The sequence below is a fragment of the Saimiri boliviensis genome, chromosome 19 (assembly GCF_048565385.1).
Source record: "Saimiri boliviensis isolate mSaiBol1 chromosome 19, mSaiBol1.pri, whole genome shotgun sequence".
NCBI classification, from domain to species: Eukaryota; Metazoa; Chordata; class Mammalia; order Primates; family Cebidae; genus Saimiri; species Saimiri boliviensis.
In genome coordinates, this window is record NC_133467.1 from 40,753,221 (window position 1) to 40,772,763 (window position 19,543).

Below are 19,543 nucleotides of genomic sequence, written 5' to 3' on the forward strand. Positions count from 1 at the left end.
TGACAGCTCATCAGCCTGGGCAATACAGGGAGGCCCTGTCTCTACAAAAAAAGGAAAAAAAATAAAACGTTAGCCAGGTATGTGTGGTGCATACCTGAAGTCCCAGCTACTCCAGAGGCTGAGGTGGGAGGAGTGCTTAAGGCCAGGAGGTCAAGGTTGCAGGGAGCCAGTGATTGCACTATTACACCCCAGCCTGGGTGACAGAATGAGATCCTGTCTCAACAACAACATATATATATTATATATATATATATATATATATATATATATATATATATATAGTTCTCAACAAAATAAAGAAAAGGCCTACACATTTGAAGATAAAATTAACTTGAGAAGTTTCCTACTGCCAGGGATGTTCAAACATACGTGTGGGTAACTTCTTTATGGGAACGGATGCATCTGATAGATGATTAATCCTGTGGATTTAAGGTTCTTCCCACGGCCAAGATTTGATGAGTGGACAATATGGTGATGGATCTAAAAATGTCAAATTCTTTCAGGTGGATCCTGGGCTGTAGGGATACAGAGGCGGTTTTAGTTCAAGAATCTGCAACTTATGCTTTCTTAACTTAGTAAGATTAAAAAAAAAAAAAAAAAAATCTGCAACTTATCCTACTGCAAATAATGCATCCAGGCACCTCCTTTATTTTGCTTTCCACCGCAACCCGCCCCAGTCTTTTGAGGAAGATGATCTTCTGGGTCACAGTCTCTTCATGGTGCACTCAATGTAAGACTCCAGCAGGAAGATAGTTTCGTCCACCTGGATCTCACTGGCATCCAACCTGAGTGAAAAAGTAAAAGCACTTGCCTAGACTGAATGTTCAATAGCATATTTTAGCTTAGAGGCTGGGTGGATGTGACCATGGAGAACTGCTTGGTTACCCCTGAGAGTGCATGGAAAGAAAGCAGGAGAACCAGTTGATCGTTTGGCCGTTTACCGAGTATCTTTTATGTGCCAGACACCATGGAAACTGCTGAGAATGCAAAATACAGAGCCTCTGTCCTGGGGAAGGTAGTCTTAACTTGCAATCAGGAAAACCACTGTAAAGGCACAGGTATAAAAGGACCTAGTGTGTTTTAAAATAGCAAGAAGCTAAGAGTGTCTGAAGCTTGAAGTCAGTGGTGATTAGGAAGAAATGGAAGCTTCTTCAGCCGGATAAAAGTCATCTAGGAAAAACCCACAGCTCACACCATACTTAATGGTGAAAGACTAAAAGCTTTTCCCCAAGATCAGAAACAAAGCAAAGATGTCTGTTTTAATACTTCCATTCAACCTTTTACTGGAGGTTCTAGCCAGGGCAGTGAGGCAAGAAAAAAAGGAAAAGGCATATAGATTGAAAAGGTAGAAGTAAAACTACCTCCATTCATAGATGACATAATTCTGTTAATAAAAAATCTCAACGAATCTGCAAAAAAACTACTAGAATAAATGAATTTAGTAAAGTTGTGGGATATAAAATCATGACACAAAAGTTGGTTGTTTTTCTATAACACTAGCAATGAACAATCCAAAAATGAAGTAAGCGACCAATAAACTAGCACCTAAAAACAATACTTAGAGCCGGGCGCGGTGGCTCACGCCTGTAATCCTAGCACTTTGGGAGGTCGAGGCGGGTGGATCACGAGGTCAAGACCATCCCGGTCAACATGGTGAAACTCCGTCTCTACTAAAAATACAAAAAATTAGCTGGGCGTGGTGGCACGTGCCTGTAATCCCAGCTACTCAGGAGGCTGAGACAGGAGAATTGCCTGAACCCAGGAGGTGGAGGTTGCGGTGAGCCGAGATCGCACCATCACACTCCAGCCTGGGTAACAAGAGCGAAACTCCGTCTCAAAAAAAAAAAAAAAAAAAAATACTTAGAAATAATTCTAATAAAAGAGGTGCAAGACTTTTCACTGAAATGTGGTCGAGGAAAGAGGTGATGAATGCCTGCGTATGGACCAAGACAGAAAGGCCAGATTTGAGACACATAACTGAAGTAAAATTAAGCCAGTACAGTGACACTTGCCTATAGTCCCAGCTACTTGGGAGGCTGAGCCGAAAGGACTGTTTGAGCCTAGGAGTTCAAAACCAGTCTCGGCAACCAGCAAAACCCCATGTCTCAAAACAAATTGACAGTACTTGATGAACAAGACAATGTATACAGTGATGGAGAAGAAGCTGAGAACATCTTCAGAACCGCTTGTTGACACAAACAGGTGGATTACATTCTGTTGATTGAGCTGGAAAAGACAGTTTAGGCTTGCTCATGCTAAGCCGGAGGCTGACAGGATGTGAAAGTGGAGTTTTGGGATGGTATTTTGAAATGTCGGTCTGAAGTTTATGATGCTTACTTGTTGACATTCCGTTTCAGGGTCTCTAGCTGCTGACGTTCAGGAGCTGTGATCATCTCCTCTATTTCTTGTAACTGTGCCTCCTCTGCACCTGTAGCCTGCATAGATGCAATGATGGCCTCTACCCGCTGAGATTTTTCTAGCAGACGCCTGTCAAACAAACACAACTCTGAGACATGTTTCCTAACCTTGGAGATGCTCTTACCATTTATCTCTGAGGCACGACCCATCACCCTTTTACCATTTTCCTGGTCAAAGTAGATAATGTCACCTTCTAAGGACATTTTCTAGAAACTTACTTGGAAATATACCTTCACTCCTGAAACTCTTACTGCCTCTCATTTGCACTTAAAGTTCAGTGCTTTTGTACGTTTGTCATAAATTTAATCGAAAAAGGATTTCACTGGGAGCATATTAGAAAAGCGTAGACTATGCGTGATTTCTACTAATCTAAGCCAATGATTCAATGCAAGTAGACTGGTTGCTATCTCCGTTGCTTCCTATTTCTCAGAATTTTTTTTTTTTTTTTGAGATGGAGTCACACTCTGTCACCCAGGCTGGAGTGCAGTGCCACGGTATGGCTCACTGCAACCTCCACTCACTGAGTTTAAGCGATTCTCCTGCCTCAGACTCCAGAGTAGCTGGGAATATAGGTGTCCATGACCACACCCAGCTAATTTTTGTATTTTTAGTAGAGAGCCATGTTGGCCAGGCTGGTCTTGAACTCCTGACCTCAAGTGATCCACCTGCCTCAGCCTCCCAAAGTGCTGGGATTACAAGCATGAGCCACTGCACCTGGCCCAGCCTCCATTGGTTCCTGTTTCTATAGGAAATTTCCTCAGGCCCTTGACCTTGAAAAACGTAAATAACTCACCGAAAATGTTACTTACTTGTTCTCTTTGGTTTCAAATTGCCTCCTTTCTATCAAGTTGGCTATGCTCTGAGGAAAGAGAAGACAGACAAGAAATGTACATAGTTCAATTTCAGCAGCTCAGGTAAAATGGGTGAAATGGGCATATGAGGGGGACTTGCCCATGTGGAGGAAATGGGGAGAAGGTCCGGACTGGGTTACCTTGTAGCACCTGTGCAACAACATCCGGGCAGCTGACAGGATGTTCACAGTATATAAATAGAAGGTCCTGGATGGGGCATGGTCTGGTGTTTTGGGAATTTCCTATTTGTCCAATAGAAAAAAAAAAAAGTAACAAAAATTATACTGTTTTGGAACTGGCAAAGTAAACCCTCATTCCATCTGGAGTTACTTAGCCCTCTTTTTTACTTACGTTTTCATGTTTTCTAGTCATTCACTACCTGTGTTTATTTTATTTATTTACTTTGAGACTGGGTCTTGGTCTGTTACCCAGGATGGAGTGTGGTGGTGCGATCTTGGCTCACTGCAACTTCTACCTGGGACTCAGGCAATCCTCCTACCTCAGTATCCGGAGCAGCTGGAACTACAGGCATGTGCCACCATGCTCAACTGATTTTTTCATTTTTGGGGGGAGGTGGGGGAGGAGACATGGTCTCACTATATTGCCCAGGCTGGTCTTGAATTCCTGGGCTTAAGTGACCTTCCTGCCTTGGCTTCCCAAAGTGCTGGGATTACAGGTGTGCCCAGCCCAGTCTCTGTGGTTTATGCTGTAATTGGTTAAATGGAGAGCTGGGCTTCCCTGTTTTTTCCCATTTGACTGTCAGCATCCTGAATAGGGAAGAAATGTAACTAACATTTACTTAGCAATCTGTGTACCAGGTAAATTCTGTAGGATTTTTACAAAAAACCATTTTTTTTTTTGAGACAGAGTCTTGCTCTATCGCCCGGGCTGGCGTGTAGTGGCGCAATCTCGGCTCACTGCAACCTCTGCCTTCTGGGTTCAAGAGATTCTCCTTCCTGCCTCAGCCTCCCAAGTAGCTGGGATTACAGGCACGCGACACCACACCCACCTAATTGTTTTGTACTTTAGGAGAGACAGGGTTTCACCATGTAGGCCAGGCTGGTCTCGAACTCCTGATATCAAGTGATCTGCCCGCCTCGGCCTCCCAGAGTGCTGGGATTCCAGGCGTGAGCCACTGTGCCTGGCTGCCTTTCTTACTAGGGCAGTTAAGGCTCCACATTATCCTCTAAGTGCTTGCTACATCTCTGTGAATCATGTTTTCTGTCTCAGAGCTGGATACAGAGTTTGCTTGGGGATTCAGTATGTTTGCCTGAGAAGCTCCTCTCACCCTACGCTAGCTTGTCTGGTTGGCAGTCTTACACCCTTGGTTACCTGGAGTGATATAAAATTTTCTGAGAGCATCTTATATAGCATATCCTTTGCCTCCTTTGCAGGAATCATTGCAAAGTCTTCCACTTGCTTCTGCTCCAGGTGTTTCTTCTGCAAAACTAGACGGAATATTCTAGCACAGCGAGACCCAAATCTGGAAAAGAATGAAGAAAGCGAATGGCATGCCAACATAGGGAGAGTAGCTTTAGTTCCCAGTCATAAATGGGGTGGTGTTCTATCCCATGTGTGGAACGAGGACCAGAGAGGAACAGTGATAAGAAAATTCTTCCACAGCTCCACAGGCTGGTGATGGTAAGTCATCACCAACTGCTGAACTCATTTGGGTGCCACGGTTCCTACATTTGTAAGCAAAGGCTTTAGGGAGGCTGGTTAATTTGCATTACTAGGACCTAAACAGTAGGTTATTTTAGGGTAAAGAGCAGTATTACATGAGATCCACAGGAGTCCAGTGAAAAAATGGGGCAAAGTGTGCCAAGGTGTGGTATACTGGTTGCTTACATAATGGACAAATTACTTCAGTGGGGATAGGAAGTATCTGATCCCAAACTCCATCAGTGTCCCCCTTACCTCTCTTGTACGACAGACTCCAGAGTGGCTGTGGCTAGAGATGCTAATGCCTTATGGAGGTCTTTAGGTAGAGAATTAAGGTCACTCAGTAACAATCTGGCCTGGTTACTGTGAACTGAGTTTTATTCCTAAATTTCTAATATATAATTAAACTTTAAACGCTACCTCATTTTTCATGTTATAATTTGTGGTTTCAATTATGGTGCATAAATATTCCAAAACTTGAATATGAGTAAGAAAGGCTTTTGCTTAACTAAAATTTGGTTGATTAAAAGTCCTTTTTACTTTTTTTTTTTTTTTGAGATAGGATCTCAGGTTGGAGTACAGTGGCATGATCTCAGCTCACTGTAACCTGTGCCTCCTGGGCTCAAGTGATCCTCCCACCTCGGCCTCCTAAGGAACATGGCCAATAAGCCCCGTTACATCTGGCTAGTTTTTGTAGGTTTTGTATAGATGGGGTTTTGCTATGTTGCTCAGGCTGATCTTGAACTCCTGGGCTCATGCAATTCTCCTGCCTCAGCCTCCCAAAGTCCTAGGATTACAGGTGTGAGCCACCATGCCTGGCCTCTTTTTACTTCCTTATCATCAATGCAGTTCACTGTAAATTCACAGAAAAATTTATTTAGCAATTATTTCAATTTTCTGACTTATTTAGTATAATAAACATTACCAAATACTTCGTTCCTAAGGCACCATTCTGACTTATAGGTCAGGCTGCCTGACTGTAAGGAAATAACTGGTAAGGATACTGATGACATACATTCCTCCACCACTGTCGCCAGACTTTCCCACAAACTCTAGCTATTGAGAAAAAGAGAGAGTATTAACTGAATGGAAAGTCCAGTGATTCTGTTTCCAATGGAACAAATCTGACCAAAAGTCTGTAGCAGGTAGCCCTCCTATCAAATAGTGTGGAGAAATTATCTGCGCTGGCTAGGTAGAGAATAAGACTATAGCAGAATGAAACTAGGAGTCAGTGCAGAAATAAACTGTCAACAGAACAGGCTAAAGAAAAAAGAAAAAACAGACTTACTGGATCATCTGCCAGCAGAGTGAGATACTGATCAAGAACTTGCTTAGAGATGTTATAGCCAACAGGTAGGGATCTGAAGATCTATGGAGCAAAAGACATTTAAAATGGGTTTGGAAACTTAGAACTGCTGACTTTACCGAAATAAAGATCTTTTAGGCTGGGTACAGTGGCTCATGCCTCTTAATTCCAGCACTTTGGGAGGCTGGGGCAGGTGGATTGCCTGGGGTCAGGAGTTGGAGACCAGGCTGACCAACATGGTGAAACCCCATCTTTACTAAAAATACAGAATTAGCTGGGTGTGGTGGCGTGTGCCTGTAATCCCAGCTACTTGGGAGGCTGAGGCAGGAGAATTGCTTGAACCTGGGAGGTGGAGGTTGTGGTGAGCCGAGATCGCACCACTGCACTCTGGCTTGGGCTAAAAGAGCAAAACTCTGTCTCAAAAAAAAAAAAAAAAAAAAAAAAAAAAGAGTCTTAATTTTAGATATCACAAAATCATCCAAAAATATTCATAGCAGGTTTATAAGAGTAAAAAACCGGAAACATCCAAAAGACCAGTACTGAGTAGTATATTAAAATAAAGTACAGCATGGTCATTAAGTGGAATATAATACAGTCATTATAAAGAGTGGGACAAATCTATAAAAACTGACATGTAAAGAAGTTTTACTGGCCGGGCATGGTGGCTCACGCCTGTAATCCCAGCACCTTGGGAGGCTGAGGTGGGCAGATCATGAGGTCAAGAGATCAAGACCATCCTGGCCAACATGGTGAAACCCCATCTTTACTAAAAATACAAGAACTAGCTGGGTGTGGTGGCGCACACCTGCAGTCCCAGCTACTCGGGGAAGCTGAGGCAGGAGAATCGCTTGAACCTGGGAGGCAGAGGTTGCAGTGAGCAGAGACTGCACCACTGCACTCCACCAGGCAACAGAGCAAGACTGTTTCAAAACAAACAACAGAAGACAGTAAAAGAATACATATTTATTATCAATTTTTTATTTTTATTTTTGTTTTTTTTTGAGACGGAGTCTCGCTCGTTACCCAGGCTGGAGTGCAATGGCGCGATCTCGGCTCACCGCAACCTCTGCCTCAGCCTCCTGAGTAGCTGGGATTACAGGCACGCGCCACCATGCCCAGCTGATTTTTTGTATTTTTTTTTTTTTTTTTTTTTGACAGAGTTTCGCTCTTGTTACCCAGGCTGGAGTGCAATGGCGCAATCTCGGCTCACCGCAACCTCCGCCTCCTGGGTTCAGGCGATTCTCCTGCCTCAGCCTCCTGAGTAGCTGGGATTACAGGCACGAGCCACCACGCCCAGCTAATTTTTTGTATTTTTAGTAGAGACGGGGTTTCACCACGTTGACCAGGATGGTCTCGATTTCTTGACCTCGAGATCCACCCGCCTCAGCCTCCCAAAGTGCTGGGATTACAGGCTTGAGCCACCGCGCCCAGCTTAAATGTCAATATTTTAAATACAAGGCGTCAAATAATGTCCTGAATGCCAAGGCTCTCAGGGTCCAAATCCTAGATTCTTAAAATAATTAGGAATAGGCTATACTTGACAAATAGATACTCTGACTAAGTGAATGATGTAGATTTTGAAAAGCTAGATCCTAAGAGACCAAACATTTCAGTGCTCACCACTTGAAGATAATCCTTGCCCCACATCAAACAAACGCCCTTCTCTTTCAAGGCTCAGACCTCAATCTAACACCAGGATCTGTGTATGATAAATGTTGTTAATACCCAAGAGTGTGTCCGAAAGCTGGCACAAGAACATGAAACTCACCTCATTGGAAGACAATGGCTGGGTGAAAGGAGCACTAGAGGAAGTGGTAATCTCACTCATTCGGAGCATGGTTCGCACAATCTCGCTGCTTGTCTATGTTTGAAAGGTAAACTGGAATTCAGAAATCACTGTGCTACCCCCACCCGCCACTGGCTCTATGTGACAATGGCCATATCTGACAAGTAAGTGAATATTCCTGATGACCAATGACAGACCTATTTAGGTATTACCTGGTCCATCCTGTTAGCAACAGCACTCACGATGGCTTGGTCACGGAAGTGTTGGTGGAATCTGTCAAGGTTGGCCTGCCAATAAATCCCATCATCTGGAATGGGCTGAGCAAGAGAAAAGACTTAGAGAGAAACATTTAAATACAGCATAGAGTTTTCTGAGGAGCTTGGATTTAATGGTTCACCATTTCTTTTCCTACATACTAACAACTACATTCGTTGGAGACAAATCATTCAGTCATGTAGACTGGTGTCTAGACAAATCCCAACTTCAAACAGGTTCTCTAACATCATCTCCAATCTTTCCTTCCTATTTTATTAATTTTTATTTATTTTTTTGAGATGGAGTTTTGCTCGTCACCCATGCTGGAGTGCAGTGGCGTGATCTCTGCTCATTGCAACCTCTGCCTCATGGGTTCAAGCCATTCTCCTGCCTCAGCCTCCTGAGTACTGGGATTACAGGCCCCCACCACTGTGCTTGGCTAATTTTTGTATTTTTAGTAGATTTGGAGTTTCACCACATCCAGGCTGATCTCGAACTCCTCACCTCAGGCGATCCCCCTGCCTTGGCCACCCAAAGTGCTGGGATTACAGGCATGAGCCACCGCTTCTGGCTTTTCTCTCCCTATTATAACTCTTCTCCATTACCCTCAAGTCTCTAACTTGACCCTTCTTCCTTCTTGCTCTCAGCAGATGACCTTGTTTCTGATTTCACAAAGAAAATAAAGGCCACTAGGCCAGAATTTATTCAGCTTTGTGCATGTCCTTATCACATTTCTTTATGTTTTTAATTTCTATTTTTACTCACTTTTATCACAGCTGAAAAATGTTCCTTTTACCTAAGGTTAAAGCCCATACTGGTATTCCAGACCTTACCCTCTCATTCATTTTTGGGGATCCAGCTCTATTTCACCTTGTCCTCTAACATCTTCAGCCTTTCCTTCACTACTACCTTCTTCTTTTTTTTTTTTTTTGAGACGGAGTTTCGCTCTTGTTACCCAGGCTGGAGTGCAGTGGCGCGATCTCGGCTCACCGCAACCTCCGCCTCCTTGGTTCAGGCGATTCTCCTGCCTCAGCCTCCTGAGTAGCTGGGATTACTGGCACGCGCCACCATGCCCAGCTAATTTTTTGTATTTTGAGTAGAGACGGGGTTTCACCATGTTGACCGGGATGGTCTCGATCTCTTGACCTCGTGATCCCCCGCCTCGGCCTCCCAAAGTGCTGGGATTACAGGCTTGAGCCACCGCGCCCGGCAACTACTGCCTTCTTCTTACCAGCCTTTATCCTGTCCAAGTCTCTTCTACTCTAGAATTCTCCTTCAATCCTATGCCTCCTCTTCTTTGAGATGGCCAAGCGTCTCAAAGAGTTGGCCATCTCAGCTGTACCTCCATTTAGATTTACTCAACCCATTTCCACTACCGTCCTGAAATGTCAATTGTCACTCACATTCCAGTGAAATACCACGATGGCCCTTGAGGACTCTATGTTGTTAAGTTCAAATAATACTTTCCACTTATGATCTTGTTTAATCTTTAGGAAGCATATGACATGGACATTTTTTCCTTCTTAAAACTTTATGTGGCTCCTTGCATTTTATGATATCATTTTTTTTTTTTTCTTTTAAAGACAGGGTCTCTGTCACCCAGGCTGGAGTGCAGTGGTGTGATCATAGTTCACTGCAGCCCTGAACTCCCTGGGCTCAGGTAATCCTCCCACCTTAGCCTCCCAAGCAGCTGTGACCATGGGTGCGTGCTACCACACTCAGGTAATTTTTGTATTTTTGGTAGAGACAGGGTCTCACCATGTTGCTCAGGATGATCTCAAATTCCTAGGCCCAAGTGATCTGCCTGCCTTGGCCTTCCAAAGTATTAGGATTACAGGCGTGAGCCACTTGGCTGGGGAACATCATTTTTTCTTGGTGCTACTTTGAATCTTTCTGGCTACCTTTTCCCAGTCTCCACAGATTCCTCTTTCAGACGCCACCTATAATACTGATGCTTCCTTTCATTTTACTCTACACGTTCTACTTGGGTAATTTTATCTGCTCTCCAGACTTCAATTATTAATGCACTTCCAAATCTGTTACTCTATCCTAGAACTTTTTCTTTTTTTCTTTTTTTTCTAAGATGTTTTGCTCTTTTGCCCAGGCTCCAGTGAAATAGCACAATCTCAGCTCACCGCAACCTCTACCCTCCAGGTTCAAGTGATTCTCATGCCTCAATCTCCCAAGTAGCTGGGATTACAGGCCCACGCCACCATGACCGGCTGATTTTTGTATTTTTAGAAGAGACGGGGTTTCACCATGTCGGTCAGGCTGATCTCAAACTCCTGACCTCAGGTGATCCACCTGCCTCGGCTCCCAGAGTGCTGGGATTCCAGGCGGAAGCCACTGCGCTCGGCCGCTTATTGACATCTTTATGGGCGTGCTAAGAAGGCATCTGAATATATGAGTTCAGGCCTATTTATAATTTTTAGACTCATTTTTCACCACTGGCCCCTATAGGTCTTTAGGTTCTAGGCATATTGAGCAACCTACACTTTTTCTAGGCCCCTTTTTGCATAAGCTGTTACCTCTGTTCAATGAATGTATGAAGTTAAGGCTCAGAAGGGAGACAGTAATGGTTCATTTTTTGTACGTCTATTCCTGCTAACACTTAATGAGGTTCACAATCTGACTGCTTCTTAGCTCAGGAAGAATCTTTTTTTTTTTTTTTTTTTGAGACAGAGTTTCGCTCTTGTTACCCAGGCTGGAGTGCAATGGCGCGATCTCGGCTCACCGCAACTTCCGCCTCCGGGGTTCAGGCAATTCTCCTGCCTCAGCCTCCTGAGTAGCTGGGATTACAGGCACGCGCCACCACGCCCAGCTAATTTTTTGTATTTTTTAGTAGAGACGGGGTTTCACCATATTGACCAGGATGGTCTCGATCTCTTGACCTCGTGATCCACCCGCCTCGGCCTCCCAAAGTGCTGGGATTACAGGCTTGAGCCACCACGCCCGGCCCAGCTCAGGAATCTTGACGGCCCAGCTCAGGAATCTTGACGCTCTCTTGGGGCTCCTTATCTGAGTGCTCTTCCTGGCCTGCTTCAGGGTGAGGACTTCTAATCAAGAAGCTCCATTACCTCCTTGTTATCTGTAGTATGTTTTGGTCTCTTGGCCTTGGGTTCCCCAGCAGCCTCTTCATCAGATGACCTCCGCCTTTTACCTTTCCCTGCCAAACAAACAATTGAATACTTAGGCTGTATCTCACATGATGACAGGAAATGACCAGGTGTCTTTCATTCCGAAGACAGCTGTAGCTGCCTCTAGATCAGAGTTGCTTAGGGGGCTGAAAAGCTATAAGAAATGATGAAGGGCCGGGCGCGGTGGCTCAGGCCTGTAATCCCAGCACTTTGGGAGGCCGAGCCGGGTGGATCACGAGGTCAAGAGATCGAGACCATCCTGGTCAACATGGTGAAACCCTGTCTCTACTAAAAATACAAAAAATTAGCTGGGCATGGTGGCGCGTGCCTGTAATCCCAGCTACTCAGGAGGCTGAGGCAGGAGAACTGCCTGAACCCAGGAGGTGGAGGTTGCGGTGAGCCGAGATCACTCCATTGCACTCCAGCCTGGGTAACAAGAGCGAAACTCCATCTCATAAAAAAAAAAAAAAAAAGAAAGAAAGAAATGATGAAATAATCTGAAACTCAACATGTTCAAAAAGAGACTCATAGTCTTTCTCCTTCAAAGACGAGTTCTCCTCCTATGCTCTCTTTCATGGCCAATGACATCATCATCCTCCCACATGCACAAGTCAGATACACAGATGTCATTCTTGCTACCTGTCTCCTTCACCCTTTCTATATTTCATTTTTCACCAGTCTGTCAACACTGACCTTTGCCCCACCCTCCCATCCTTTCTAAAGACAAAAAATCTTTTAAAAGTATAACTTAGACCATGTCACTTCCTTAAAAATCCTTTAGTGGTTTTCCTTTGCCTTAGCATAAAGAACAGATGCTCTGTAAGGTCTTACTTGATTTAGCCCCTGCCTGTCTCCCATCCAAGTGCTAAGCAGGTAGATCCTGATTAGCTCCTGAGATCAGACCTCTGCCTATCTCTAAACTTATCTCATACCTCTCTTGCTTTGCTTACCATGCTTTAGCTATACTGACATTATTTCATTTCTTCAAATGCGATTTGTTTACTATATAATATTCCCTTTGCCAAAAATGCTTTTCCTGTTACCTCGCTGTTAGCTTCTGTTTAAAATTTTAGCTCAAATGCCACCTTCTCAAAGAAACACGAGTCCAAAAACTCCCAGATGAATCCAGCCCCCCATTATATAGTTTTCTTTCTTTCTCTCTCTCTTTTTTTTTTTTTTTTTTGAGACAGAGTCTCACTCTGTCACCCAGGCTGGAGTGCAGTGGCGCAATCTTGACTCACTGCAACCTCTGTCTCCTGGGTTCAAGCAATTCTCCTGCCTAAGCCTCCCAAGTAGCTGGGATTACAGGCATGCGCCACCAAACCTGGCTAATTTTTGTAATTTTAGTAGAGATGGGATTTCACCATGTTGCCCACGCTGGTCTCAAACTCGCGGCCTCAAATGATTCAGCCACTTCAGTCTCCCAAAGTCTCCATTATGTATTTTCATAACACCTCATACTTTTCCTTCATAGTACTTATCCCAGTTTAATTATGTATCAATGTGATTTTCTGATTAATGTATGTCTCTTATACTAAAGCCCCATGGCAGAGACCATGACTTTTTCCTTGTTATACATCACAATGTCTGGCACATAGCAAATACTCGGTAAACGTTCAACTGGTTCATACTTTTAACAATCAAGAAGAATCCACAGTTAAGGCAAGTCCCAGTTCCAGGGGTTAAAATTCCTTACCTATCAAGCTCAGCTTAGGAACCAGGTACATGTCCTTCTCATTCATGACAAGTGTGGGGGCAGGTGGTGGCGGCCCAGGGTCTGAATTCTCAGTGGTAGGTACTGAGGGGCAGCGTTGTACAAAGTGTGTGTCTGCCAATCGTACAAATGTGTTTGATACTTCAGCATAGTCCATGGTCTTGCCATCTGTGTAACAGGAGGAAAAAGGCAGATGAGACGGCCTAAGACAGCTCAGGGTCCACTCATGCAGCCAGCTGATTTACGCTGTTGCTAACAGCTGTGGATACAGTACTGACCCTCCATGGTCTCTGTGAGCCGGTCTGCCACTTTCTTCACAACAGCTGACATTGTCAGTTTGCCATTTAACAGAAGCTCCTCAACAATCAGCTCTCCAGTGTCACTGTACAGAGTTTTGGTAGTATAGATGTACCGGGGATATCTCAGCATTCGTAATACCCGGCTGCACTGGGCTTCATACTCCACCACGCCACGTTTGTGCACTTGGTAACTCACCAGGTTATGTTGGACAAGAACACACAGGGCTTTTTTCACCTGCATGGGACGTAAAGAGGAGAAAGAGAGAAAAGACCTGAAGATATAGCTCATTACTGCTGGCAATTTTTTGTCCAACAGCTTACTAAGCATCAGAAAATGGCTAGATAAGAATCTCTGCACTTACTTCCTCTCTCCATTGGAGTAGCTAATAAGAATCACATATCAATATAAGAAATCATTGCCGGGCGCGGTGGCTCACACCTGTAATCCCAGCACTTTGGGAGGCCGAGGCGGGTGGATCACGAGGTCGAGAGATCGAGACCAACCTGGTCAACATGGTGAAACCCCGTCTCTACTAAAAATACAAACATTAGCTGGGCATGGTGGCGCGTGCCTGTAATCCCAGCTACTCAGGAGGCTGAGGCAGGAGAATTGCCTGAACCCAGGAGGCGGAGGTTGCAGTGAGCCGAGATCGCGCCATTGCACTCCAGCCTGGGTAACAAGAGCGAAACTCCATCTCAAAAAAAAAAAAAAGAAATCAGGAAGATTCCTTGCTATATTTTCTCTGATGCTTATCTTTCAAAACACAATTTACTTTCCTTCTATCATTCTCATTCTTTAAGGCAGTAGTGAGGTTAGTAGACTTACTGTGAATAAATGAGGCCTGGTGTGGGAAGAGCAAAGATTTGCCTAAGAAGCTGTGATGAACTAGAAACACTTTTGAGAAACAAAATGCTGATGCCTAAGCCCCATGCTTTTCTCCCCCAAATAACATTGATTGCTCCCAGGGCAGGCTTGTTCATTTTTTCCTTTTCTGGGGTGAGAAGAACAATATTCAAAGGTGGGCGAAATAAATTAGTGAAATAAATGAGAGAAAATGAATGTCACTTAGACGTACCTGATCCAGTGATGTTCCTGTGTCATGGGCAATTACTCTTAGTGGCTGGCTGCCAGTTCTTACCAGGTGGACTCCAATTTTTTCTACAATCTCTCCAAAATGCTCTTGCAGCAACAAAGAACAGAGCTTAATTTCTGCTTGAGTCATTGTACTGGGGAGTCTGAGAATTAGGGGAAAAAACACCAAAACAGTACGATGGAAAGTCTTTCTTTCATGCTGGAAGCAGAATTGCACAGTGTAAATTCATGGGTTCTTTCTGGAGGGCAATTTGACAATACACATCAAAAAGCCTTAAAAATCTTGCATTATCTTTGAAACAGCAGTTTCTTTTTGGGTACTATGTCCAAGCAAGGAATAAAAAGTTAATAAAGTCACCAGGTGCAGTGGCTCATGCCTGTAACCCAGCACTCTGGGAGGCCAAGGCAGGCGGATCACTTGAGGTAAGAAGTTCAAGAACAGCCTGGCCAACGTGGTGAAACACTGTCTCTACTAAAAAAAAAATAAATAAATAAAAAAATAAATAAAATAAATAAATAAATAAATTAGCTGGGCGTGGTGGCACGTGCCTGTAGTCCCCACTACTCAGGAGGCTGAGGCACGACAATCGACAATCGCTTGAATCCAGGTGGTAGAGGCTGCAGTGAGCTGAGATCCGGCCGCTGCACTCCAGCCTGGACAACAGAGCAATACTCTGTCTGAATTGAAAAAACAAACAAACAAACAAACAAAAAACCATAATAATAATAAAATCACTAGTTCTCTTTACGATACCGACTTGGTTGAAACAATCTAATGTCTAACGGTAAATGATGGCATACTACACCGACATTTAAAGTTATTAAGTACCATGTGTATTCGTGTAGAAAATTATTCATAATATATTGATAGAAGCTGCAAAAAATTAACATTCGATTATTGTAAAAAAAAAAAAGGAAAAACGTATGCATAGAGAAAGACTATGCATCAAGTTTATCTTTATGGGATTATGCGTGATTCTGATTGTCTTTAAAGATTGGGAGATTATTTTACAGTCTGTCACAGATCTTGTTTTCTTTTCTTTTCTTTTTTTTTTTTGAGACGGAGTTTCGCTCTTGTTACCTAGGCTGGAGTGCAATGGCGCGATCTCGGCTCACCGCAACCTCCGCCTCCTGGGTTCATTTCTCCTGCCTCAGCCTCCTGAGTAGTTGGGATTACAGGCGTGCGCCACCATGCCCAGCTAATTTTTTTTTTTGTATTTTTAGTAGAGACGGGGTTTCACCATGTTGACCAGAATAGTCTCGATCTGTTGACCTCGTGATCCACCCGCCTCGGCCTCCCAAAGCCCTTAGTTTCTACACTTCATTGCTTAGGAGAATTAAGGTCATTGTTCACAGCCCAGTGGGAGTGAGCAGGTAGTGTTCATTCTCAGTGAACATTCTCAGCCCATAAAAGAAATAATTTCGAAAAAGAAATTTAGGAGGTAAAAGACTGCTTCTTAACAGGGTGTGTCAAATGGGAGATGAGGTTACGCTGTTTGCAGGGCAATATTCAATCCTGAAACTTCAGCTCCTTGACAAAGTTGACACAATCAGAAACTGATGTAGTTGTTTATATGATTACTTCTTTATTACAAATTGCTACCAATTCTTTTTTTTGGGGGGGGGGGACGGAGTTTTGGTCTTGTTACCCAGGCTGGAGTGCAATGGCACGATCTCAGTTCACCGCAACCTCCGCCTCTTGAGTTCAGGCAATTCTCCTGCCTCAGCCTCCTGAGTAGCTGGGATTACAGCTGCCACCATGCCCAGCTAATGTTTTGTATTTGTAGTAGAGACGGGGTTTCACCATGTTGACCAGGATGGTCTCTATCTCTCGACCTCGTGATTCACCCGCCTCGGCCTCCCAAAGTGCTGGGATTACAGGCTTGAGCCACCACGCCCAGCCAATTTTTTGTATCTTTAGTAGAGACGGGGTTTCACCATGTTGACCAGGATGGTCTCGATCTCTCGACCTCGTGATCCACCCGCCTCGACCTCCCAAAGTGCTGGGATTACAGGCTTGAGCCACCGCGCCCGGCCAAATTGCTACCAATTCTTAAGAAGCCAAGTCTTTGGCACCCCCGCCTAAGCATCACCAAGAGACCTATCTCATCCCTGCACGTATCTCTGGAGAACCACTCCCAGACCCCCTGCCGTCCGCGGAAAGGACGTCAAGGCGCCTGGCTCCTGGCTCTTCACTCCCTTTATAAAGCTTCCCGCTCCGGACTCGGTCTCTCGCTCACAGTCAGCGCCGCCTCGCTCAGACCGCATGTTCCACTAACCTCAGGGTCAGCCCAATCCAGAGGCTCCAAACCCGACGCCTCTGAGCTCCCGCCGACCTTCCAAGCGGAGGTGGAGCCCACCGCCCCTTCTAGAAAGAGGGCGGCCACGGAAAAAACAACGGCCACGGAAACCAGGACGAGCACGGAAGACGAGGCGGAAAGGCGAACGGCGCGTGCCGCTCTAGCCCCGCGTCTCGGCGGCTTCCGGGGACGCTCTTTCCTTCTTCTCGCTGGAAGGCTGGAGGACCGGCGAGGGGCCGCCTGAGGGGCCGGCGGGCGGGCGGGTTGTCGCTCCTTCCGGCTCCTCCTCGGTCGCCGTCAGCGCCGCCGCCTCTCTGGGTCGGGCCGGCTCACGTGACCAACGCGGGCTCTGAAGCGGTGGGCCGGACCGAGACGGCGGCGGCGACTGCGGCTCGCGAGGTAGCGGCCTGGAGACGGACGGGCCGGCTGCCCTCTCGGACGGCCGCGGCGGAGGACGAAAATGGCGGAGGCCTCGGCGGCCGGGGCGGACTCGGGCGCCGCTGTGGCTGCCCACCGGTTTTTCTGCCACTTTTGCAAGGGCGAGGTCAGCCCCAAACTACCGGTAAGAGCCCCGTGTCCTCTGTCCTCGGGAACCGCATAGATTCCTGGCCCCCACGTCCCGGAACTGGGTCCGGCGCTTCCCGCACGGCCCCGGCTCCCCCGACCCCGGTCTGCCGAGTACCTGCTGCCCCGTGTCTGCAGCCGCCGGCCCCGAACCCCGGGCGTCGCGGTCCCGGCGCCGTGCCGCCCGCTCCCCTCTTACTCATCCTGGGCTGCCCCACCTGCCCTCGCGTCTTTACCTCCCTCCCTCCATCTTTGACAACTCTCCCATCCATTTTCTTGCACTCTCCTACCTTGTCTTTTTCCCACGGTGACCTCCCCCCGTACTCTCTTCCTCTGTGTCTTCTCACCTTTCTCTATTTTCACACTTTTCGCCGCTCCCCGGCCCCCCGCCCCCCCCCCCCGCACTCGTCTTCTCAGTGGAGCAAAATAGCGGATTGCTGAGGATTGTCCCTATTCGGTTGTCCCTAGGGGAGGAAGCACAGAAAGCGGGTTGGGAGGTAACTGGGAGGCGGGAAGGGGCATTTTGCTTTTCAGTGGTTTCCAGGGTCCTTGTGCAAGTGAAAACAGCACACTGTTAATGACTTGCAGACGGCCTGCACTCCTGTCGCTGTTGAAGGAAATGGCTTTAGGAAGGAGGCAGGACTTACTGTTTCAACTTCGTTTAATTTGGTTGTCATGCTGCCAGTGTCTTTAATACCATTGTTCTGCCCCCCCACCCCCCACCCCGCGCACCCTGTGTCTTTCTTCATTTAAGAAAAAGATCCCTGACAGAATGTTTTAACGAGTTGCTGCCAGACTGTTACCCCTTGAGAGGCAGTGCTGTAGCGGTGAAGAAAACACTTTCGTCGGTCAGGCTCGGGTCTGCAATCTCAGTGCTTTGGGAGGTCGAGGCAGGAGGATTGCTTGAGGCCAGGAGTTTCAGACCAGTCTGGGCAACACAGTGAGACCCCTAAGAAAAACACTTAAGCAGCATACTAGCCAGCACCAGCATCACAAACCCAGGAGCTGTCTTGAGTTGGGTTGTAGCTACTGCGAGGAGCCCCCCAGGGTGAATGGCAATCCTGTCCTTGGCCAACTGTCTTTATGATTGTTCCTTTCCTTGGAAGTTTCCGGGTTCAGTCTTATGGTAGAGTGGCAACGTAATAATTGATGTTTGTATTTATGGTGTCTCAGATACAGTCTAGGAGAAAGCCTTCTAAAGTGAGTCTGTATATCTTATTTCTTAGAAGCACAAATGGAGTCCAGGGAATAAGTGCTTAAAGGGTGTTTAATAGTCTTTTCTCACTCAAAAGTTTTGTTTAAGGCTTTTTTTTTTTTTTTTTGAGATAGTCTCTATTGCCCAGGAGCATGATTTTGGCTGATTCCAACCTCCACCTCCCGGGTTCAAGCGATTCCTTTGCCTCAGCCTCCTGAGTTTCAAGTAGCTGGAACTAGAGACATGTGGCCACCAACCTTGGCTAATTTTTTTGTTTTTAGTAGAGATGGAGTTTCACCATGTTGGCCAGACTGGTCTCGAACTCTTGACCTCAAGTGATCTGCCCGACTCAGGCTCCCAAAGTGCTGGTATTACAGGTTCGAGCCACCACTCCCTGCCTACATGCTGCTTAGTTTTGCTTGCTGATTTTGCTCTGTGATGATGATGATAATGATTTTTTTTTTTTTTTTTTGGCCATATTTCAGTGCTGGGAAGAGCAGGTGCCTTGTTTTTTTTCCAGCTAACATCAGAGCCTGCACAAGTCTTACAATAGAGAGGGGAGTCAGGAATTCAGCCAGTATGTATGTGACCAGTGGTGTGTTGTTGAATGTGATGCCTTGTTGAATATTGCAACCTTAGCTTTTTTTTTCGTCTTTTAGTTGCTGTTCATTATTTATTATTTTGCCTTTAAGAGTGAGAAGTTAGCCTGGTGCGGTGGCTCAAGCCTGTAATCCCAGCACTTTGGGAGGCTGAGGCGGGTGGATCACGAGGTCGAGAGATCGAGACCATCCTGGTCAACATGGTGAAACCCCGTCTCTACTAAAGATACAAAAAATTAGCTGGGCATGGTGGCACGTGCCTGTAATCCCAGCTACTCAGGAGGCTGAGGCAGGAGAATTGCCTGAGCCCAGGAGGCGGAGGTTGCGGTGAGCCGAGATCGCGCCATTGCACTCCAGCCTGGGT

The 19,543-nt window shown here is 45.8% G+C and overlaps 2 protein-coding genes across 6 annotated transcripts in view; one reads left to right on the forward strand and one right to left on the reverse strand.

Annotated features, from left to right (window-relative positions):
- Positions 1–285: 285 nt before the first annotated feature.
- POLR3C (RNA polymerase III subunit C) lies at positions 286–16,969 on the reverse strand. Of its 3 annotated transcripts, XR_005576743.2 has the most exons (16): positions 16,801–16,969; positions 14,505–14,664; positions 13,408–13,663; positions 13,112–13,297; positions 11,356–11,444; positions 8,236–8,340; positions 8,006–8,098; positions 6,220–6,300; positions 5,936–5,987; positions 5,187–5,247; positions 4,602–4,752; positions 3,410–3,511; positions 3,228–3,277; positions 2,338–2,487; positions 642–785; positions 286–515 (listed from the first exon to the last, which is right to left on the reverse strand). XR_005576743.2 is itself a non-coding variant. In XM_039459919.2 (15 exons), the coding sequence occupies exons 2-15, from the start codon at positions 14,649–14,651 to the stop codon at positions 704–706; spliced, it is 1,605 nt and encodes a 534-aa protein (XP_039315853.1). In that variant the 5' UTR covers positions 14,652–14,664; positions 16,801–16,969; the 3' UTR covers positions 620–703. The 3 variants fall into 3 exon arrangements, 2 of the variants coding, with proteins under 2 accessions (XP_039315853.1, XP_039315854.1); XM_039459919.2 differs by lacking the exon at positions 286–515 and having other exon boundaries at positions 620–785; XM_039459920.2 differs by lacking the exons at positions 286–515; positions 8,006–8,098 and having other exon boundaries at positions 620–785.
- A 75-nt stretch (positions 16,970–17,044) lies between these two features.
- Positions 17,045–19,543, forward strand: part of RNF115 (ring finger protein 115) — an 83,608-nt gene continuing 81,109 nt past the window's right edge. For 2 of the 3 annotated variants that reach the window (XM_074390108.1, XM_039459921.2), the window contains exon 1: positions 17,045–17,383. In XM_074390108.1, coding sequence (XP_074246209.1) covers positions 17,282–17,383 — 102 coding nt within the window. In that variant the 5' untranslated portion in view covers positions 17,045–17,281. The remainder of the gene's footprint in view (positions 17,384–19,543) is intronic. The other variant, XM_074390109.1, reaches the window with a different exon arrangement.